The sequence below is a fragment of the Tamandua tetradactyla genome, chromosome 16 (assembly GCF_023851605.1).
Source record: "Tamandua tetradactyla isolate mTamTet1 chromosome 16, mTamTet1.pri, whole genome shotgun sequence".
NCBI classification, from domain to species: Eukaryota; Metazoa; Chordata; class Mammalia; order Pilosa; family Myrmecophagidae; genus Tamandua; species Tamandua tetradactyla.
The window spans coordinates 69,554,321-69,579,000 of record NC_135342.1 but is presented as its reverse complement, the minus strand read 5'-3'; the positions used below and the strand labels follow the sequence as shown (position 1 = coordinate 69,579,000).

General features: G+C 40.4%; 1 protein-coding gene across 9 annotated transcripts in view; it reads right to left on the bottom strand.

The window, feature by feature from the left end:
* ZNRF1 (zinc and ring finger 1) overlaps positions 1–24,680 on the bottom strand; it is a 112,875-nt gene that overhangs the window by 40,972 nt on the left and 47,223 nt on the right. For 3 of the 9 annotated variants that reach the window (XR_013163703.1, XR_013163704.1, XR_013163702.1), the window contains exon 2: positions 7,958–8,310. The exons of 5 other annotated variants lie outside the window; for them this stretch is intronic. Coding sequence is in view for 1 of the 4 variants with exons in the window: in XM_077133046.1 (XP_076989161.1) it covers positions 8,150–8,310 (161 nt within the window). In the remaining 3 variants the exon portion in view is untranslated. Of the gene's footprint in view, positions 1–3,442; positions 8,311–24,680 lie in introns of those variants that run through there. One more of the 9 variants, XM_077133046.1, reaches the window with a different exon arrangement.

Genomic DNA, 24,680 nt, shown 5'->3' with positions numbered 1-24,680 from the left:
TTCTCCCACAGAGGTTCTATATATTCTCAAGTCAATACCAGAAACTTGATGGTGCCTGCTGCTATTATTTTATCTCTCATAATTTCTAGTTGACTATTGCTGGCATTAAGAAATGCATTTGGATCTGATGGATTGATCTTCTAGATCTTGTATTTTTTATCATTTCTAACAGTTTGTTAATTCTGATTACAGTCATGTGGAAATAAAAATGTTATCTCTTCCCTTCCAATCTTTACATTTAATTTATTTTTCCTCCCTTACATGTTGGCAAGGACCTCCACTATTCCATTAAACAAAGTTTCTTCCATCGAATATAATAGTTTGCTGTAGATTTTTGGTATGCAACTTTTATCAAATTAAGAACATTCTGTCAAATGGTATAACCACTGTGGAAGGCAGTTTGGCGGTTCCTCAGGAAGCTAAGTATAGAATTGCCATATGATCCGGCAATTGTTAGGTATCTACTCGGAGGACATGAGGGCAAAGACACAAATGGACATTTGCACACCAATGTTTATAACAGCATTTACAATTGGCAAGAGATGGAAACAGCCCAAATGTCCATCAACAGACAAGTGGCTAAACAAGCTGTGGTATATACATATGATGGAATATTATGTAGCTGTAAAACAGAATAAAGTTATGAAGTATGTAACAACATGTTTGGACCTTAAGGACATTATGCTGAGTGAGATTAGCCAGAAACAAAAGGACAAATACTGTATGGTTTCACTGATATAAACTAGCATTAATGAATGAACTTGGATAATTTAAATAAGAATATTGGTCATCAGGAGATAGAAATAGGGTAGATATTGGGTAATTGGAAATGAAGGGATACAGATTGTGCAACAGGACTGATTGTAAAAATTCAGAAATGGATAGCATAATATTACCTAACTGTAATACAATAATGTTAGAACACTGAATGAAGCTGAATGTGAGAATGAGAGAGGGAGGAGAGTTGGGGCACAAATGAAATCAGAAGGAAAGATAGACGATAAAGACTGAGATGGTATAATCTAGGAATGCCTAGAGTGTAGAATGATAGTGACCAAATGTACAAATTTAAAAATGTTTTGCATGAGGAAGAACAAAGGAATGTCAATACCGCAGGGTGCTGAAAATAGATGTAATTAATATTTTAAAACTTTAACTTATGTGTGAGACTAAAGCAAAAAAATATTTATTTGGTACAAAATTTATATTTTGACTAGTGCATTTCCCAATATAACTTTTGTGGACAGCTTAAATGAACACCATAAGTACATGGAACCCTGGGTAGGGCATGAGATTTTATAGGTTTGCCCAGAGTGATGCCTCAATAAATTCCAGAAGGATTTGAACAGTGAATAAAAAAGTATTTGCAAAGCCCCTTGGGGGAATGGTGAGAAAGGGGGAAAACCAAAGCAACAGGCTGAGCCCCCAATCTTGGGGTTTGTCCATATGAAACCTAACCCCGCAAAGGATAGGCTAAGCCTACTTAAAATTAGGCCTAAGAGTGACCCATAAGAGAACTTCTTTTGTTGCTCAGATGTGGCCTCTCTCTCTCAACCAACACAACAAGCAAGCTCACCGCCCTCCCCCTTCTCTGTGTGGGAAATGACTCCCAGGGATGTAGACCTTCTTGATAACATGGGACAGAAATCCTAGAATGAGCGGGGACTCAGCACCAAGGGATTGAAAAAACCTTCTTGGCTGCAAAGGAGAAGAGAGAAATGAGACAAAATAAAGTGCTGATGAATGAGAGATTCAAACAAAGTCAAGAGGTTATCCTGGAGGTTATTCTTGTGTAATAAATAGAGATCACATTTTTAGTTAAGGCGTAAAAGAAAGGCTGGAGGGAACTGCCTGAAAATGTAGAGTTGTGTTCCAGAAGCCATGTTTCTTGAAGATGATTGTATAATGATATAGCTTTTGCAATGTGACTGTGTGATTGTGAAAACCTTGTGTCTGATGCTTCTTTTATCTACCTTATAGACAGATGAGAAAAACATACGGGTTAAAAACAAATAAATAAAAAATAGGAGGAACAAATGTGAAAATAAATTTAGTAGATTGAAATGCTAGTGACCAATGAAAGGGAGGGGTAAGATGGTATGTATGAATTTTTTTTTGTTTTCTTTTTATTTCTTTTTCTTAATTGATGCAAATGTTCTAAGAAATGATCATGATGATGAATATACAACTGTGTGATGAAAAAAAGAATGTTCATATTGTCTGTTGATTGGTTTTATTAATAAAAATTAAAAATTAAGAACATTCCTTTTATTATTGTTTTACTGAGAATTTTTAACATAAACTGGTATTGAACTTTATCAACTGACACGTTTCTTCCTCCTTTTGTCTATTAACGTAATAGGGTTTCTGATTTTGAATCATCCTTCTACTTTGTGAAAAGCAGTTTTGATTGTGATGTATATGTTCTCAATATACATTTAAGATATTTATAATATAGGTGCCAGGGAACTTTTCCACTTGGGATCAAATGTTAGTATCTGTAGGTCTTTTCTCTCTAGTAGTTCAGTTTCTTCAAAGAAAGCTCTTTCTCTCCCCCTGGAGTTACAGAACTGGCTGGGGAAAGGAAGTATGGAGTTTTGTTGTTCAGTGCAAAGACACCATCTGCTCCTCCTGCTGTGGGTTAGCACCTCACGCCCACCTTCTCTTCCTGGGTGCCTGGCCAAGTCCACAAACTCCCACTCGGTGTCTCCAGAGATGACACCTCACGACTGCTGCAAGGCTGTGCGGGGAGGGTCACCCGACGCAGGACAGGACCCAAGCAGCTGGGTGTCCAAGGTTTTTCACACAGACTTTCAAACAATCCCCTCATTTTCAAAGTAAAGCTCTGCATACCAACTTGTCCACAAGGTGAAGTTTTAAAAAGCAAGCTGCAGAACAATATGCAGCGCGTGATGCTTGGGAAAACAAAGGTGTCCATACATGCTTGTGCAAGCACAAGCGCAGACACACGTCTGAGCAGAGATCCCAGGTTTCACAAGGGCTGCTAGTTATTGACAGGCATGAAATTGGGGGTGAAGAAGGGATCAGCAATCACCTTTGACTTTAAACAACTTCTGTACTGCTTGATTTTTATGACAATGAACTCAAATTACTTTCATAGTTACAAAAATCAAAAAAGATTTTTTAATTAAATATTTCCCCCTCTATCCCAATTACCCTGCACCTCAGCTAAAAGTCACAGGTTAGGGTTGCTAGTGAGAAGGCAAAACTTGCAGTTGGGCACAGATGCGTGGCTCCAGTAGAAAAATCTGGAGGGGTCTGTAGTTGGCGGCAGCACTCGGGGGCCTCAGGCCACAGCAGCAGCACAGCATCTCTTGGCTGGCAGACTGTCCTGGAATGAGCAGCCAAGAGCCTCCCCAGGCCTTCTTTTCATTTTTGCTTTCCCATTCTCCATTCTCAGCTCTGGTTGCCTGCATTTAGCACATGCAATACTATAATTACTTAAGTAATGGGATTGGTGTAATGCCTCACTCTCTGAAATCACATTCCCTTTTTCCCTTATTTGAAGCCACAAAGGGAGGCCCCTGGAACATGGCCCACCTCTCACTGAGGATAAGGTGAGAAATACCCCCACAGCCCCCACAAAAAGCAGAGTTGTCTCAGGCTGAACTCACTGAACAACAGATTCCTGCATGGCCAGGTCCACAGCACACGTGTGCCAGCCGGCTCGTTCCTGACCTTGTTGGGCCGGGTCCGCCTGGGAGCACAGGCCAGGGGTGCTGGCTGCAGAGGGAGCATGCACAGCGGCCGAGGCCAGGGCCGGCGGTCAGTCCTTCCCAAGAAGCCCCTTTGGCTCTCACCCGTGCAAGATACACCAGGTGCCAAGCAGTGCAAGAATAGCCAAGAGCAGGCAGTCTCACTCTCTCCTTGTGGCAGCTCTGAGCCTGCTGCTCACTTAGCTTTTCCTTCCATCCAGGAGGATGGTGGAAGGGGGAGGAGCAATAAGAAGGAAAAATAAGAAGAGCAGCCCACATTTCTGGAGCAACTCCGTCATGCATGGTTCTTGGCATTTTATTTACATTATTGCATTTCATCCTAGAACCTTCACACTAGGCACCACTACTATTTCTATTTCACAGATGAGGAAATTGAGGTAAAGGGAGGTGAAGGTCAGAGAGCTAGTGAGAGAGATTGGAGCCAGATTCCAGCCCAGGCAGACTAACCTCAGAGCTGGGCATATTGGCAACTGGCCCAGGACAGGATGGGGATGAGTGTGTGGGGTGGATACACAAATAGGCAAACCACAAGGACAGTAGTGTTTTAACACAAAATCAGGCCCTTATCTCCGAGTTTGGTAAATGGGAGACTTGAGGAAAGGGAGAAGTTTCCAGGAATAATATTCTGATATCCCTCTGAATGATTTAGAAATATAGAGGAAGAACCACATGAAGAAAAGGGAATGGATCCCTGTATTTTAACAGAAATGTTAATGGACCATCTTCCATCCTTCTCTAGTCCTATTAGCATGAGGGAGGCAGATGCCACACAGTAAGGTCACAGCCAACTCAAAAGGAGGCCACTCTCTCTCACTTCTTTATTAAGTGGAGAACAAAGGCAGAGGCTGCTTTGTTGCTGGAGCATCCCCTTCTCACCCTGACCATGAAGGAGCATCTGCCATGTGCTCACAAGTATCCACCTCTCCTAACAGCTGCAGAACCTCAGCATCCACAAATGCATTTCACCACTCAGATCTCAAAACCATCTGTGCATTATTTTCATTCATTTATTAATTCAAACACTTTTAAGAATAGAACAAGGTCTCTGAGCTAAAATTTAAAACATACAAACAAAATACCACCATATATTTTTTCAGATATGCAACATACACATATATCCAAGGCAAATGCTGAATAAACTGGTGCGGATGGGAGGGGGTGTCAGAGATGTAAGGGAACAAGGTAAAAGTAAAACTGGGGGGAGTCTGGCTGTCAATGCTGCAAAGGTGACTACCTCTGCCTGCAGAACGAGCACACCCACCCAAACCAGGCCCCCGCCTCCTGCCCAGGCCTACTCCAAAGAATGACTTGCAGCAGCATCCTGCAGATCAGCAGTGGAGGAGTGGGCTGACACATTTTGAGGCTGGCTAAAGGTGTCCAACTTGCTGCTGGTGCTTTGTGGTAGGAAAGGACCTAAGCAGAGAGCTGAAAGCATGTGCATTCCTACCTAGGTCTTGCCTCTAAACACCTGTAAGATGCTAGACAAATATTAGTGTCTCTGAATCTCCATTTTACCACTTGTAAAGTGAGGGGACTAGCTATGCCTCTAAGATTCCTTCCAATTCTAAGACTTAAGGATTCAAAGTTTAGGATTTAAAATTAAATCCTTAATTCACAAGCAGCCTGTTGAATCTCAGAAGATTCCTTCTCTGTGCTATGTATAATTAGATGCTCTTCATACCTTTGCTTGGACCACTGTGCAGTGTCCCCTACCCTCATCTCCCCATATCAAGCTTCCACTGTGACCTCAAGTACAGCAACTGTCACACAGAGATCAGCCCCCAAGAAACTGCTCCTGGATGACCCTGATACAAACCTACTACTGTAAAGGGAGATGATAAAAGGAACTCAGGTGGATGTGGCCAAAGCTGCTTTGAAAAGGTAAATACAGATTCCATATTTGCATTCTTTTACTTAGCTCTTTTCATTTACTCTTTCTGATAAATTGCTCAATTTATCACACTACAGCAACTCTCAACTTTAGCAAAAAGTCAGAGTATTGACCTTGATCCACTGCAGGCAGAAACTTCACCAGCCACCTTCAGACATGGCTTGAGAAGTTCTATGGAGGGAGTAATATTTCCCAAGTGACTGAGAAATACATTTTCTGAAGAGATATGGAGCATTGGCCTCTGATACTCTAACCTGCCAGGTGGTGCTGACAGTGCTTCTGAACAGGACAACTACAGGACACTACTGTCCATCTGAAATGCTCTTAAATAAATAAGGTCCTAAGCATGTTGTCAGAGATAGGGTACAACAGGTCTGTCAAAGTAAGTTTTTAAAATTGCCTTAATTGTTTTGTGGTGACTGCCTAATCCTATGCCTAGATTTTTTTCAGCAGCACAGCACAGAATACTTTTTTCCTGATACTATGTCAAGTCAAAGTATAACCTAATTTTGAGTTTCTCACAGATTGATGTGAGGAAATTACAATGTCAATACAGTCCACAGTCTCGGCAGCCAAGCCCATGGGAAAGGGAACCCTGCACACACTACACTTGGGTCAATTTTCATTAAAAGGCCCTAACTGGATCGCAAGCTGTTACAAAGAAGCTGATTCCTCAAATTAATACTTTAAACCAAGTTGGTGGTGGGATGATTAATTCTGTTAAGAAACCTGGTGAAGGGAGAGTCGTGTTGTGGGGGTGGGGGTGGGGGTGGGTTGGGGAATCAATTAAGAAGTCTCACATTTGGTAAGTCTGACAAAGCCATCAAAAAACTTGACAGTGAGAATAAGAGAACATCAATACACAGTCCATTCACCAGCATCTCCTGAAGTTACTGCAGGGGAACTCATCGAGATATTCTTTCCTCATTTCTTAGTTTCTTCTCTGTCAGGTAGGAAAACTTCAATATTCCCATAGTAAAGAGGAGAAATGAACACAGGAGCTCAGAAGTCTTCACAAAAATCAAGGGTGTAGCCAAGATTAAAATCCAGGTTTCCTGACTCCTAAATTTTCCTTCAAACTTTCCAACACTTCCTTCTCTGAGACTGATAGGCTAAGTACTCAAATGTAGAGCTAGGATATATTTTCCCACTCTCGCCACAGGCAATGTGGGACTGCACCAACTTAGTAAATTGCTATCTCACCTTGATGTAGCAACAGCAATTCCAAGTGCTTCCAGGTTTTCCAGTTAAGAGAGGATTCTCATGTCCTGGACTGTACCAAATAATCAAACCAGGATGCCTCATCACATATCCTCCCAAACTGTCTAAACTCCTAGGTTTGTAAATGCAAAGGAGTGGAGGGAGAAATGGGGGAGAGGGGCAAAGGGTGGGATGAAGGATTTGATTTTGAGGTGTCAAATAAAACAAAGCCAGCCTGAAGGACAGAAAGGAGGAATCAAATTCATAAGTCTAAGACTTTTACTTAGCCCACTTTTAAATTGGTTTATACCATTACAGGCAGAGTAAAAACCACAAGCTTTTGGCTCTAAACACTTCTCTATTTATATCTAGAAATAGAAGGATCAAATAAGACCTGAGAACAAACTTCAATACACTTGAGTCTTTTGATGGCAGAAAAACTGGTTCCCAAGCGATCCAAGCCATCTATTTCACCACAAACAAAATTAGAAGACTAATCTCTGATATCCCTACAGTAGATCCTGGTCTCCTTGGATTATGTTGTTTCTTTTTAAATTCTGCAGATATTTGATGCCACACTACAAAATAGAAGGATAACTGCAAAGTGCATAAAATGAGTCCTAGCACCTAATCTGAAAACGGTTCCCGTTGCAGGCAGTTCCTTGGGCTCCTCCTATAGCAGACAGATCTGGGACATTTGAGAGATTCATCCTTTACTGCTTGCAAATGCTCACAAAGCTGGAGATCAGGGCTGGTATCTAGTCATTTAGATTCAAATATGAAAAGCCTAGCAGGTAGCTGCCCCTCAGATAGAAAACGTTTGGCAGTAGCTCAGAAACAGAACAAGGAAAAGCCAAGGTGGCTGAACACTCTCAACTAAGGCATGCAGAAACCCTAGTGCATTTCTTGGGTGGCGAGACCTGATTTATTTAAAGAAAAGAAAGGGACCACAGGAATGTGGAAGGGCATTCTGGGATGCAGCCAGTTGAAGCTGCACCCAAAGCAAGCATGAGTGTTAATACCTACTGCTCTCTAACCTCTTAAATCTCATCTGTGATCAAGTTACTACATTCAATCCCAATGCTTCTTCCCTATGTACCAAAGCCTCATGCTGAGATTTGCTACTTACTTTCTGCCCAAATGCTCGCATGAAGGGTGAGGACCCTCCTTGTCCAGCTGGACTCTCATTCTCTTCAGCCCCTACTATGGTGGCCACTCCAGGAATTTCCACTTCAACCGCTGCTTTCACTCTTTTGAGAGCTTTGACCACTTTGTTCTTCCTTTTTGTTCCTGCTGCCTGCAGTGGTGCTGGGCAAGCAGCCTAGGGGAAATAATTCTTGACTTCACTGTTACTGCTGTTATTAACAGAGTGCTCCTTGCAAGCAGTGTTACTGAAATCAATAAAGAAAAAGCTGCACACCATTGATGAAAAGAACTCACTTAATGGGGACAGCTCTAGGCTGTCACCTGAGCAGCACAGTCCTGCACAGAAGGAAAAGAAAAAAGGGTGGGCCAAATATTAGTGTATCTGCAGGAGGAAAAGGACCAGAATAAGGGTCCTTTCTTCTGCTCTGGGGTCCCAAATTTGTTGAGGAGGCTTCCAATGGCATTGGTCCCTAATCTCATCCATACATAGCCCACTGCTAAAATAGCAGTTTCCAAGGCAGACAAAGAATGACCCACCGGCCTCCCAAAGCAGCTGTTTATGACAATCCTGGTCCTGGGGAAGATGAATCCCAGTTTGTTTAAGAGGTTTTAATCTTCACCTATGTTAATTTCAACCCTATGTCCTAAACCCTCGGGCTCTGGAACCAAAAAGCTTTAATTGAAAGAGAATCCAGAGTAAGCACACGAAACAACCAAATGAAAGTGGTATTTCTTTTGCCTGAGCCAGCCAATGTCTGCTGCTAAGGGCTTTAGTTTCAAGGCTACTTCATCAAGTCCCTCTTAATCCAGGTCCAAAACAATTTATTTTACTAACATCCAGGTGTTGATCAAGCCGACGTAGCTTGCTGAGGAAACAAATAAGAAAACAATACTCTGTGCCCATCTATAATTGTACTGAAATAACCACACTAAATTCCATTTAGATTAGAATTGGCTTGGCATGAGTAAACACAAAACAAGCATTTGAGTCATGCTGAAGTCAAATGAGGAGGCAAAATGGAGGAGGAAGATGGCAGGGTGGAGGTAAAGAAACCCTGCAGCTATTGGATACATTTTCTGAATGAGGGAAAACCCCAGGAGATTTTGAACAGGTTTGATAGAAAACACAACCATTACTCCGAGGAGAATTGCCATCCTAACCTGGAACCCTCAATTTTGGGTTTCAGTTACTGAACCAAAAGATGTCATAGGACTGAAAGCTTCAGGGTGAAGATAATTTTCTGCCCCTGAGATGTCTACAGAAAAGCTGGAGGGTGGGGTGTGTCTTCCACATGGAGCCAAGATCCATCTATTTCACCATCAAGTTCTTCAAGGTGCTTGGGCCATCTCTTTATAGGCCCTCATATATCCTGGCTACCAAATGCCCTCAGTCCACAGCAGGATCTCACGGCTCTTCAAAGGAAATTTAGTAAAGACTTTTATCTGCTCGCCCCCTCACAGGAGTGTCATTCTAAGAGCCACAGAGTTTACCTCTGAACAAACAGGAGGGCATTAATTGATTCTGAAAGCAGTAAACAAAGAGACACTCAGAGTTTATTTTGACTTTGGTTAACTAGAAAAATGAAGGACGTCTCTGCATCGCAATCTTGTTTGCCTTATTTTTCTGGCAAGAGAATGGCGAAAGCCAGGGAGCCCTGCATTCTCCAGCTGCTTCTCAAGGGGGTTCCCCCGGGGTTGGGAGGCAGAACCTAATGGCACTAAGAATCTCAACAATGAAACAAGTCTGTGGAATCTAAAAAGTGAAGATTTTTCTGTCCATTCCACATTATGTGAGAACTTCAATATCTATAAGTCTTTGTAAAAACCTACAGTTTCTACTCCTATTAAAGAGACACAATACCAATGTATTCTTTAACCAAGAAAGGTAAACACCAACCTCAGACAGAATTGTATACCAGACTTTAAATCTGTTCTGGTCACAGTCACTGGAACTTATGAGCAGTATCATCACTGAAATAATGGAATCCTCTCCCAATATCCTATTTCCAGCATCTCTGGCCTGAGTTGCCTGAACAACCTGTGAACAAACATAGCTGCTTGGGAGAAAGGCCTTTTCCTCTGCCAACATCTATGGGAGGAGGTGGTTTCTTTTACAGGTTAACTTCCTTAAGACTTAATGAGGATTCCAGCTAATCTCTGTGGAGCCTTAAATTTCAAACCAGATACCAAAAAAAGAAGAGCTCTAAAGCGATATGGGGAGGGGGTTCCTACTAAAAGAACATCAGCTATTAGTAGCCAAAATGACTATCGTCCTCAAAATTTTCTCCAAATATTTCAGATTACATGTCAATATAAGGTACCTGCTTACTAAAGGAACTGATTTAAATCGTGAGAGGCTCAGGGATGGCTTTAAGTCACTGGCTAGCAAATATTTATTGAGGGAACACTAGAGCAGACAACCTCGTGGTCCTTCAAAGAGGCTGACCTTCCCAGGGAAAGCTAATTTCAGTTGGAAAGGGAATAATTATCCCCACAAAACTGCATGTTTACACTGTTCGTCTGCAACATAAAAGTCCTTTCATCACTAGGTCTCTTGGAGAGCTAGGTAGGGCTGAGGGTATTGGCACTCCTAGCAGAAGTGTGGCTCTGGAGAGTGGCAGGGAGGAGTTCCCTCCTCCAGAGGAGTGGCTGGTACTCCTATGATGCCGCTGGTTTTGTGGGCAGAGGAAAAGTCCTTTCTCCCATTAAGATGGGAACAAGGGGGGAGAGTCCATATGATGTTCCCACACTCAATTCACCTCGGGCCTCATCGTGGCCTGGGACAATGCCTGCCCTGCCTGCAGGGGGAGGGAAGCCACCTCTCCATAAATGACTGTCTTGCCCCCGCCTGATACAATAGGCTTTCTCTCTGCATTTGCTCTGGGACGTTGATACAATCACAGTAACAGGTTCATCAAGACATTCTGCTCTTTTAATTACTGCTCTAAAACAAGAAAGCGGCACAGGAGAGAGCAGACCAAGAAGAGAGTCAGAACCTCTTGTTCAGACTTGACCAGATCGAAAGGCCAGGTGTGTTAACGTGCAAGACAACAAAGGTTGGAAACCTTCCAACTGATGGAGGCGCTGAAAGCCACAGGACTTTTCCAGGCATATGGTTCCCACCAGGGAACTTCAGCTGGTGGAGATTGCCAGGGAAGCACCAAGTGCCTGTATTAGCTGACTGATAAATTATAAACCATTCCTTAAGAGTAAAAAGTAGTGACTCATTACAACACAGTGAATCCTATTGTGAACCATGGACTTGCTCTTTTATGAACTGTAACAATGTATCACACTAAGGTGTTAATAATAGTGTGGTATATGGGAACTCTGCATTTTATGCACTATTTTTCTACAACTTCTTTAAAAAAGAAAAAGGGAAGACGGCCGAAGAGAGTAGCTTGAGATTAGCCCTGCTCCAGGGAGTGGTTGGAGAAGGGACAGGAGCACAGCTGACCTGGGAGAGCCTTTTGCACCACATGGGGCAGCCCTGGTTGCAGAGGCTGAGCAACTGAGAGGCCGAGGGCTGGGGCCTGGCACGGAGCCGCGGAGCCTGCAGGAGTGCATGGACAGGAGCCTGGGATTGGGAAGTGGGCCTGGTTGCGTTCCCTGGGCGTGCTACCCTCACCAGCGCAGCCCTGTGGCTGGCAACTCACCTCAGACCCCACGCACCCAAGCCCCATCACCTGCTCCCATTCCTGGTGCTCCAGGAGCCCCCACCCCACTAGCCCCAGTGCATGTATCTGCCCCCCACCCCAACCCCAAGTGCAGCCCAACCCACCTCTCCTGCACCCATCCCGAGCACAGCCTCTCCCTCCCTGTTCCCTGCAGGCTGCTGCCAGTGCATAAAGGCTGCGGGCACTAACCACCATAAGTAGGCTATCCCAGCCTCCCTGCCCACAACATCACACAGCCTCACTCCGCCACGCCTCCTCCCCATCTGTGCATTCATTTACGACACTCTCAGGCCCATGCATGAGCATGGGCCCCCAATCACATCATTCAGCAATGGGTACAGCACTTTACAGCAGTCCTAGAATTGCATATGCGAAGGGTCATCAGCCACACTTCACAGCTCTGAGAAAGTGCTGACCTGTGCAGCCGGGTCACATCTGCCCCCAATCCATGAAGTCATAACACCGACCTGCTGCCACAGCTCTACACATGTGCACAAAGGGCCCCGTGCCTTAGACCAGAGCACACCAGGGTTATGCCCGGGAAAATGGTGCACCAGCACAGCTATATCCTCCCTGGCCGCTGAGTGCCTAAGTTCACAAGCATTAGTGTAACATCCCCAAACTGCCTTTATCTGTGCTGTAAAATCACCACATTGAGGCCCCCACTACATGCCCTGCTCCCTACTGTACAACCATCCCGCTAACACAAGGCCTTAGACTACTGAAAGAAATCAACTCCCAAAGTAAATCAATCAAAATATTTACATGCCACGAAGACAGCAGATGATCACTAAGTATATCACAATACAGATAGATATACCCCTGTCTAATGACCAAATTAAGAAACAGAGGAGATGCAAACGTTGGAGCAACTAATCAAAGACGTTCGTACAACTCTACTTAATAAAATAATGGGATAGCAAATGATATAAAGGAGATCAAGAGATAGTAGAAGAGCATAAAGAGGAATTTGAAAGAATAAATAGAAAAATGGTGGATATCACAGAGATTAAAGAGACCCTGTTGACCAAATAAAAAACATACTAAAAGCAAACAACACCAGATTTGAAGAGACAGAAGAAAGAATAAGTGATATAGAGGATAGGATAGTTGACTTTGAAGACTCAAAACAGCAAATGGCAAAAAAGATGGAAAAAATTCAATGGGAACTCAGGCAAATGACAGACAAAGCAAAGAGCACAAATATAAGAATCATTGTGTTCCAAAAGGAGAAGAGAGGAGTAAAGGGCTAGGAAAAGTAGTTGAGGATATAATGGGGGAAAACTTCCCAATCCTCATAAAGAACATAAATATGCAAATCAAAGAAGCCCAACAAACTCCAAACAGAATAAATCCAAATAGGCCTTCACCAAGGCACATACTAATCAGTCTGTCAAATGTTGAAGAGAAGCAGAAAATCCTGAAAGCAGCAAGAGAAAAAAAATCTACTACATACATGGGAAATCAAATAAGACTGAGTTCAGACTACTCAACTAGCAGCCTGGAGGCAAGAAGGCAGTGGTATGATATACTCAAGATCCTGAAAGAGAAGGACTTCCAGCCAAGAATTCTACACCCAGCCAAACTGTCCTTTAAAACTGAGGAAGAGGTTAAAGCTTTCACAGACAAAGAAGTCCTGGAAGAATTTGTCAACAAGAGACCGGCCCTACAAGAAATACTAAAAGGAGTTCTGCCAGCTGAAAAAAAAAAAGACAGAAGTGGAAAGTTTGGAGGAGGGCACAGAATTGAAGAGTACCACTGAGGGTAATTTAAAGAATACAAAGAGAAAGAAGGAAAAGAATATAGAGATCTGGCAAATAAAAAAGATAAGATCGTGGATTCAAGAAACACCTTTTCAGTAATAACTGTGAATGTTAATGGACTAAATTTACCAATTAAAAGATACAGATTGGCAGAATGGATTAAGAAACATAATCCAGCTATATGTTGCTTACAAGAGACTCATTTTAGATGCAAGGATACAAATAGATAGAAAGCAAAAGGATGGAAAAAGGTTTTCCATGCAAGTTGTAACCAAAAGAAAGCAGGAGTAGCTATACTAATATTGGACAAAATAGTCCTTAAATGTAAAGACATCATAAGAGACAAAGAAGGATACTATATACTAATTAAAGGGTCAATTCACCAAGAAGATTTAACAATCATAAATGTTCATGCTCCCAATCAAGGAGCTCCAATGTATATGAGACAGACATTGGCAAAACTAAAGGAAGGGATACATGTTTCAACAATAATAGTAGGAGACTTCAATACACCACTCTCCTCTATAGACAGAAGAACCAGACAGAAGATCAACAAGGAAATAGAGAAGTTTAATAACTTGATAAATGAATTAGACCTAACAGACATTGCATCCCAAGCACAAGGGTATATATTCTTCTCTAGTACTCATGGAACATTCTCCAGGATAGACAATATGCTGGGGCACAAAACAAGTCTTTATAAATTTAAAAATACTGAAATTATTCAAAGCACTTTCTCTGATCACAATGGGATGAAGCTAGATCAATAACCACCAAAGAACGAATACATTCACAAATAAATGGGGGTTAAATAACACACTCTTAAATAACCAGTTGGTCAAAGAAGAAATTGCTAGAGAAATCAGTAGCAATCTGGAGATAAATGAACTGAGAATGCAATTTATTAGAACTTCTGGGATATGGCAAAGGCTGTGCTGAGAGGGAAATTTATTGCCCTAAATGCCTATATTAAAAAACAAGAAAGAGCAAAAATCAAGGACTTAACAGCTCACCTGGAGGAACTTGAGGAAGAACTGCAAACTAACTCCAAAGCAAATAGAAGAAGAGAAACAACAAAGACTAAAATAGAGATAAAGGAATGGGAGAACATAAGAAGAATAAAAAGAATCAATAAAATCAAAAGCTGGTTCTTTAGAAAATCAATAAAATTGATGCGCTACTAGCAAGACTGACACAGAAAAATAGAGAAAGGAAGCAAATAAACAAAATCAGAAATGAGAAGGGGTGCATTACCACAGACCCTGAAGAAATACGAGAAATCATAAGAGGATACTATGAACAACTATATGTCAACAAACTAGACAACTCAGTTGAAATGGACAAATTCCTGGAGACACACAAACAAGCTACACTGACTCAGGAAGAAATAGAAGATCTTAACAAACCAATCACAAGTAAAGACATTCAATCAGTCATCAAAAATCTTCCTACAAGAAAAAAAAATCTTCCTACAAAGAAAAGCCCAGGGCCAGATGGCTTCACAGCGGAATTTTATCAAACACTCCATAAAGAACTAATACCAATCCTGCTCAAACTTTTCCAAAAAATTGAGGAAAAAGGAACTCTACCTAACATTTTATGAAGCTAATATCATTTTAATACCAAAACCAGATAAAGATGCCGTAAGAAAGGAAAACCACAGGCTGATATCCCTAATGAACATAGATGCAAAAATTCTCAGTAAAATAAATATGGTCAGTTTATATGAACACCATAAATACACGGAACCTTGAATAGGGAGTGTGATCTTGTTCATTTGTACACCTATAAGAATAACTTCTAGAATGACCTCTCAACTCTATTTGAAATCTCTCAGCCACTGAAACTTCATTTTGTTTCCTTTTACTTCTCCCTTTTGGCCAAGAAGGCTTTCTTAATCCCATGTTGCCAGGCCCAGGCTCATTCCTGGGAGTTATTTCCCACATTTCCAGGGAGATTTATACCCCTGGGAATCATGTCCCATGAAGGGGGAGGGCAAATTTAATGCATACATCGAAATGCATTAAAAAATAAGGCTGACTGATCTATATATGTCCCTCTAAATATTTCAACATGCACACCATTAATTGGTTTTCAGTAATTGTTTACAACTTTTCTCTCAATGTAACATTTACATACAGTGAAATGCACAACTGTGGAATTGGCTTAGAGAAAGAAGACACAACAAAAGAGGTTCTCTGGGGTGAGTCTTAGGCACAGCCGTAAGTAGGCTTAGTTCCTCATCTGCAGGAATAAGTCTCATAAGGGCAAACCCCAAGACCAAAGGCCTGGCCCATCAAATTGGCAGTCCTCAATGCCTGCAAAAATATCAGATCTTCCCCAGGTGTGGCAGTTTAAAATTTTCACCTTTTCCCCCAGTCCCTTAGGGGACTGTGCAAATACATTTTAATCTTCTGCCCAGATTACTCTGGGATATATTGGGGCATCACACTAATCTGTACAAATGAACAAGATCACACTCCCTATTCAAGGTTCCATGTATTTATGGTGTTCATATAAACTGACCATATAAATAAAACCAGATAGTGTGCTATCAAAAATATAAATTTTGCACCAAATAAATATTTCTTCCTTTGGTCTCCCACAGAAGCTGAAGCTTTAAAATATAGTCAATATCATCCTTAACCCTTTAGTCTGACTTACCTTTGTCCTCCCCAGATCCGCTTCATTCATATCTCTAGTTGATGTCTGATCATTTTTTCAGTGTTTTTAACAGTTGTTGTATGGGATAATGCTGACTTTACAGAGCTCTAGCTCTGAGTCTCAGGTGTCACACAAATACCCGAAATTAAAGGGAACAAACAGGTTACACCCAAAGAGTCCAGCTCAGCATTTCAGACTTTAGAAATAATAGTTACAACTCTGGAATAGATGTGATTGCTGCAAGAATTTATAATCCAGGAACTTTAGATAGACCTTCACCTGATAACCTATGCTCTTGACATAAATACTTTTTAAAAGTTTCTCAGGAAAATAAAAAAAAGGTTCTCAGATGCAGGATACAAGGATAGTTCAGTGGTAGAATTCTTGTCTGCCATGTGGGAGACCCAGGTTTGATTCCTGGCCCACGCATGCCCCTCACCCCCAACCTTTAAAAAAAAATTCAACAAATGGTGCTGCAAGAACAGGATAGTCACGTGGAAAATGAATGAAATGTGATCCCCACCATATAGCATACAAAAAAAAAAGTTTCTCAGATAGAATAAGTAAACTATGATCCATCCACACCATGAATATTACTTGGAAATAAAGAGGAACAATCTACTGATAAATCTAACAACTTGGATGGGTTGAAGGGTAATTATGCTGAATGAAAAAAGCCAATCCCAAAGGTTACATATTGTATGAGTCCATTTCTATAGCATTATCAATATGACAAAATTAAAGAAATGGTGAACAGATCAGTTGTTGCCAGGAGATTGGGGATTGGGAGGTGAGGAGGGAATAGGTATGACTATAAAGGGGTGGCATGAGAGGTCTCTGTGGAGATGGAGCAGTTCCGTATCTTGATTGTGGTGGCAGTTACACAAATCTACACATGCAATAAAATTGCATAAAACCATATAAACACACAAAATGGGTGTATGTAAAACGGTGAAATCTGAATAAGTTCTGTGAAGTACCAATATCAATTTCCTGGTTTAGATGTACTACAGTAATTTTGTGTATGCTGTATGGCAGGAGCCACATTTCATTCTTTTTTCCAAGTTGAGTATCCTCTTATTGCAGCACCATTTGTTGAATTTTTGTTCGTTTGATTTTTCATTTGTTTGTTTTGGAAGTGCATGGGCCAGGAATCAGTCTTGGGTCTCTGGCATGGCAGGTGAGAATTCTACCACTGAACTACCCTTGCACCCCCTACTATTTAAATTGTAATTTAACTTGTAAGATGTTACCACTGGTAGAAACCCGGGTGAAGGTATATGGGATCACTGTGTACTATTTTTGCAACTTCTTGTGAATGTATAATTATTTCAAAATAATAATTTGAACAAAAGTTCTTCACATGATTCTGAAACATATCCCTGCTTAAGAACCACAAATTGAGTCTAACCATTTTTGGTAGAGAAGAAAAACTGAAGCCCATGGAGGTTTTGAGATCACATAAACCTTTATTTTCTAATCCCAAAACTAAAAGAAAGTTAATCAATTACCAAAAATATTCACTACTACTTCTGAGCCATCAGTGTCCTAAAGACACCATCCCTTCCTTCCTTGGGATAGTAATCTATCTTGGTATTATATTAAAATATTAGGATTGAGATCATCCAATTTAGGGGGAAAAAAGAAAGGTTGAATGGGCCAAAGGGGAACAGATGTTTTCTATAGTTAAACTGGGGCAGCTGCAAATTTGCAAACTGAAAATTATAGAGAAGTTTGTCAAAAACTATTTTATATCCATCACATACAAGCCTGGGTTTGTCAAAATGGGGTTCTCTCAGCTCTGAGAGCTCCTAAACCATTATTTACTAGTAAATTTCAAAAGAAGTAGGAGGGAGGCATGCCCCAGGCACAGCTGTTTCCATCTGTTGCTGAAAATAAGATCCTATCTAAAATAAGAAAATGTTAAAAGTCATAAATCCTTCAAACTACAAATCAAGCAGGGGAGTGAACCAATATTCTTTTCATCTTTTTAAATTCAATAACTTTGTTCCAGCTTAAGCAGATTGAAAAGAAAACCATACAGCCACATTAAAATGCAGATGTACTGCTGTTCTTGAGAATTTAAAGATTTAAGCAAAACAAGCAGCTTCTGCTACTTCACTATCCTCTCTACTACTTACCACCACCCCACTCCTTCCCTAATGCCCAATTATTTTAAAAAAATAATAATTTGTAAGACCTTTGGAATCAGTGTTAATAATAATTTGGAAGCTAAGATTCCAAGATTTGCTAAATTATGAGGAAGAAGTCAACTTTGGTCACCTGCTGAAATCTCACAGAAGGGTCAACTTTTAGGCTCTATAAACAAACTCTTTAAAGTGCCAAGCCTCAATTCTGAAAATGAAAATCAGGGGAACTTCCAGTTATAGCAAAACGGCACCTAAATAACTGGAAAACCTAGTGTTACAAACACTTAATACTACTGAAGAAAAAAGAGAACTGGAAATCCCCAGATGCCAGAAACAAAGAGGAGGTAGAAACAAAAAGGAGGCTTGTTAGTGTAGGGACTTGGATATTACAGCTCATGTGAGATGAGGCCGGGAACTCCCAGGAAATAAGAGAGATCCCCAATCCCAAGATATGAGACTTAAAAAATTGCATTCCTAGTGAAAAGTTGAACTAGCACAAGTCCAGAGCTCTTCTGAGCTCTATAATCACAGGCCTGTACGTACTATACCTTGCTTAAGATGAGCTCACAGTCAAAAATTACAAAACACAGGGGAAACAATCTGCCATGGGTAGGAATCACAAAACAATACCATCTGACAGATCGTGTAAAATAAATACGCTTAAAGATTAAAGACATAAAAGAAGGATTCAAAATTCCCAAGAAATAATGATACGATTAAAGAAAAGAAGAAAAAGGCAGACAAGAAAAAGAACTAAATAGAATCAATGGAAATGAAAAGGACAGTCATTAAAATAAAAAATTCAATGAATGTAAAGATGATCAGTGGATTCTAAAACCCAATAGATCAAAGCAAAGATTATTGGGAAGTCAGGCATCGCACCATCTCTAAATTATGAATTATAGATTATTTATTAATTAAAAAAAGGAAAAGGTATCTTTACCTAGAAGATCCCATCTTCACCGAGCAATCAATAGAAGAAACCGACATTATGGTATGATGTATTGGGAAGGAAACAACATCATCTATGTAGTCCTTTTGCCAAAAATGTTTAAACTGAAAACAACCCACAAACCCAGATGGTGGGACACTCTAGAAGACAAATGGTGGATGCTTAGAAATGTCAATCTTATAAAAGGAAATAGAAAAAAACAAGGAGAGGCAGAAGGTATGTTTCCGATTAAAGGAGACTAAGGAGATATGACAACCAAATGTGTCCTTGATTAAATACAGATTAAAAAAATAAAAACTATAAAAGAGATTTTTGGGACAATTAGAACTTTCAAAAAGACATAATATCAGATGATATTATTGTAACAATATAAAATTTCTTAGATGTGATGATAATATTACAGTTATGAAGGAGAATGTTTTAGGCAATACATTATGAAGTATTTAGGAGTGAAATGTCAAGATGTTGTGCTACTTACTTTCAGATGGTTTAGAAGAAAATATATATATGTGAGAGAGACAGAGAAGGAGGGAGAAAAGGAGGAGTAAAGCAAATGTGGCAGAGAAATGTTAATTGGCTAGGTAAGGGGTACGTAAGTACTCCTTGACCTGCTCTTTCAACTTTCCTGTAGGATCGAAAAATTTCAAAATTACAAGTTGGAGGTTAGAAATTTTATCTTGTATACTTATAAATATAAAAACCTGCGTGTGTTTCAAGGCAATTAAATATGATAATGAGTATGAGGGGAGAAAAGAAAGAAGAGAAACAATTGGAAAATTCAGTGAATGATTTAATGTAGTTCCAATCCCAGTAACATAAAAATAAGAAAGCCCTGAGGAGATCCTTAGTTCATTATTTCTTGGGATCTCGATTCTAAATTACTTAAAAGAGTAGATATTGGGTCATCGAAGGAAATTTAATGGCCAGCTTCACCAAAAGACCTAAGAATAATATGTTCACTACATATCCCTAAAGCCATGAATCTTAAATACTAAATTATTAAAAGGTATCTAATGTCACTAACAAAGTGATTTTAAAAAAGAAACAAAAAGAGGACACAATATAAATCCCAAGATGCTTGTGAGACGCAGCTCAAGAAGAACCCAGGGGGCATAAACAGTTTCAAAATGCATATACTAGAATAGGCAAATCTATGCAGGCTGAAAGTAGATCAGAGTTGTCTAGGGCTGGGGGATCTGGAGGAAAATGGGTGGTAGCTAAGGGGTGTGGGATTTCTTTTTTGGGTAATGAGAATGTTCTAAAATTGATTATGGTAACAGTTGCACAACTTTGTGAATAAACTAAAACCCACTAAATTGTATACTTTAAATGAACTGTACTGCATATGAAAAATATCTCAATAAAATTGCTTAAAATGCATATACGAGAAAATAAAAATGGAAAATCATTAAACTGTCCAACTCAAGAACTCAGAAAAACCTCAGAGTATACCCAAAGAGAGTAGAAAGGAAGACAGCTGGACCAAAAAAAGTCTGTAATAGCAATCTGCAGAAAATGACTGTGGTGATTAGACAGAAAAGATGTTAATTAGAATCGTGGGTCTCTCACAGAAATGCCTGTGGTGGCACAGTGACATGGGCTGGAAGCTAAGCTTTAGGGACAAGGCCAAACACCTCATGCCAAAACTGGCCTACTCAGGAACCCTTTACTACCGGGGCTGCCCTGCCACGCACCATCTATCACACCACCTCCTGATGCCATTTATATGCTGGAATCTGACCTTATAAACAGGTTGCCCCCACCCTTGACAAGCTGCTCTCTTCCAAATCGCCTTATGTAGGTGGATGGGAACAAGTCACTGCTCTGGAGTCACTATGAAGATGGTTGGGTATTAAGCTTTCTGAGCTCTAACTTGGCAAAGCAGACTCTCGAAGTTGCAAAGTCCCACACCCATTCTTGGGAACAAATGAGATAGAGAAGGGAACTTCTTTAGCCCAATGATAGGCATCTAGAAACCTAGGGCAATATCACTTTTAGTGGTGAACTCTTAAGAGCATTCTCTTTAAAATCCTTCTATTGCCAGGAACACGAAAGGATGCCCCCTAACAATGACTTAACTCAACAGTGTACTAGAGTGCCAAGGCAGCATATGAAGGTAAGCAAAAGAGACAAAAGATACAAGGGCTAGAAAGGAAGAGACACAACTAGGATATGACTAGCTGCATTAGGAAAGGCTCAAGAGAATCTACAAAGTACGAGAACCAATAAACTAATAAGATGCTGGGCACAAAAATCTTAAAACTAAAAGGTCAATAGCACTCCTCCATACACCAGAAGCAATTAGAAAACAAACAGGTACAAAAGTGTTCACTGTGACACTATTTGTAATAGCTAAAATGGGAGATCAAACCAACTTTCTCTCACTGTGCATTTAGATAAACTGAGGTTCATATGTGAGGGGAAAGCAGTTCAAATAAATGGTCTGGCTCTGCATGGATAAATGCTGAAACCAGTGCTGAATATTTTGAAAAGCAAGTGGTCAACAGACAGATGCATTATATTCATTCATTGTTAACATACACACAAAATCATGGGAAGACACAAGTACAGATAAATCCACAGGAATGATATAAAATAATATAAACATTAACGAATGTTTACATGAATATAACAAACATATGCTTGTTACATTATTTTCTATAATCTTCTGTATATTTGAAATGTTTCCTAACTTTTAAAAAATAAAAATTCCTTGAGGTTCTCAGGTAACTGCAAACATTAATTTCAAAGGGGATCATAATGTTTAAGACAGGCCCACAGCTCTCTGCTCTCTATTATCTATCACACAACCCTTTACAGGGCACTCTGAGCTTATTCCCATACTACCACTACCTCAGCAACAGATGCACATAAAAGAAGGTAACATCAGCAAAGAAAGAGACTTAATTTCCAAGATGCTTATTTTTAAGTCAGAAGACAAACCCACCTAGGTGGTGCCCCTTTCCTGGCTGGCATGACCTCCTGCTGAAAGATGTCAGGGATAAGCGTACCACACCCTCCACATGGGAGTACTCTGTGAGATCATTCAAGAGGAGATTTAGCTGAACTTGAAGAGCAGAACAGGCTTATAGGCACCAGGTGCAAAATGTCGTTCACATTCAGAGACAGGTTTAGACCATAAGACGGATTTCTCTGAAAAGGCCAGTGATCAATGATGTTATGGCATCTTTACTGCTAGGTGAAAAAAAAAATTTAGGCCCAAATAAAATGTACACTGGTCCCACCTATGCTTACTAGCAGTAACCATCCCTGCTCATCCATCCTTCTCTGTCTAGGATAAAGCTTCTCCCTCTCAACCTTTTCCTAAGGGGGAAAAAATGAATACCTAACAAAAACACAATGCAAAGGGCAGACAGAGGTCATACATCTAGTTTTAGGTCAGTTACCAGGTTTTCCTCAAGTCCTGAAGAGGATTATTCGGTCCTGGGCATGGGAAACATAGTTTGCATGGGTATGTGTGTGTCAGATTAAAAACAAAATGCTCACAGCGAGTGGTCAAAGACCACATCCCTATGCCAGACACATACGGCCCCCCAGACAAGCACCGTCCATTGACCCAACCAGGACACCCGCCAGGAGATTCTGAGGAGGGTTTCCCACAGTACAGAATGGGACAGGGGTAGCAGCTAATAGAATCAATATTTCAAATTCTCTGCCATTTCATTCTTCTGAAGGAAGCATTAGGCAACATTAGGGAAAAGAATTCTACTTTTAAAAGGCCCATGGGTGACAGAACACCCTACTAAGCTCCTCTTGGGGAACTGTATTAAATAACAGATCAGCTTGAGGTACTTAAAATATATTGATCCATTCATAAAAGCACAGTCTTTTTTCCTAAGGAAAGCAGCATGCCCATCAAATACTTTAATTAAAAATAGATAACCTACAGTCTTGTGAAATCAGCAGCAGAAAAGCGAGTCAATAGGACCAGCAGGCGTGAAGGCAAAAAACTCCATCCTACCCCACATCCAGGCAGGCTGACACCTAAACTACTACAAAAGATTTCCAAAATTTAAATTCTGAGAGTCAAGATCACATTTTTAGGGCAGGCCACGATGGCTCAGCAGACAGAGTTCTTGACTGCCATGCCGGAGACCTGGGTTCGATTTCTAGTACCTGCCCATTTAAAAAAAAAAAAGATCACATTTTCAAAATATAAAGCAAGGGTAGTTCCAAACACAGTTTTTTTGAAAACAAGTACGCCACCCAACCCAGGGCTCTCCCGATTTCTTACATGGAATCTTCTATAGCTTTTTGTGTACTTACATAGAGTCTCTTAAATTAGACTGCAAGCTCCATGATGGCAAGAACCATGTTTTACCCATTTCTATGTACCCATTAGGGCCTAAAATAATAGTAACACCTTGCATATGTATAGCTAAATGCTCAATAAATATTTGTTGGATTTAAATGAATCCAGCACAAAAAGGCCTGGTGAAAAAGGAAGACATGAACTATATACAGTTTTGGAAGGCAGCCTGTTTAAAAGAAACATGCATTGAAAATGTTAAAGATAAGCAGCCAAACTTTGCAAGAAGGAGATAACATGTTCCTCAAAGCAAGGGAAGGGAAGCACCAGAATTTCCTCTCCTAAGCTTCTGAAAAGATAAAAGCATGTCTGGCTTGAGTGATAATGTGTTACAGGCTTATTAGGCAAGAACAAGTGGAAAAATCTGATAAAAGCTATCAACCATGAAGCTGCAGAGGGGACAAATCTTGGCTGGGATGTTTCAAAACTCACTGGTTTAAAGATGGCTTTAAAATAAGTGAAGCCTAGTAGAATGCTCACCTTCCTTCCATGCAGAGGACCCAGGTTTGATTCCTGGGCCATGCACTCCCCCGCAAAAAAAAGAAAAGAAAAAAGAAAGTAAAATAAATGAAGTCTGAAAAAGAAGAGAGAAGAAAAAAACGCAGCATCCTAAACGTGTTCTTCCCTGTAGAAGCTCTTTCACTTCTATCCAAGTATTTATCGACTACCAGCTACTGGTGAGACAATGAGGTGGAATAGGACAAAGTACAGCAGGGAGGGAAACACCCATTGCTCTGGGCCCGTTTTCTCACAAGCTGTTAAACCTAACACTCCTATCTTGGAAGAAGATCAATATATCAAGTGGTTCTCAGACCCTCATTTATTAAAAACCTCTTGAAATGAAGTGAGCCTTGTTTTAGCTCCACTGTGAGAAATCACAGGGACTCCTGAATGAAAAGCAGGATTCAAAGTCAGGTAACTGTTTTGTAGAGATCAACAAGATGATCCTAAAATTTATATGGAAATGCAAAAAACCTACAATAGCCAAAACAATTCTGAAAAGGGAGAACAACGTTGGAGGACATATACTATCTGATTTCAAAACTTCCTACAAGTACAAGCTACAAGAAACCAAGACAGTAACAGAAATCAATGGAAAAGAGCTCAGAGACCAGAAACAAACCTTTGAATTTATGGTCAGTTGATTCTTCCAAGGGAATTCAGTGGGGA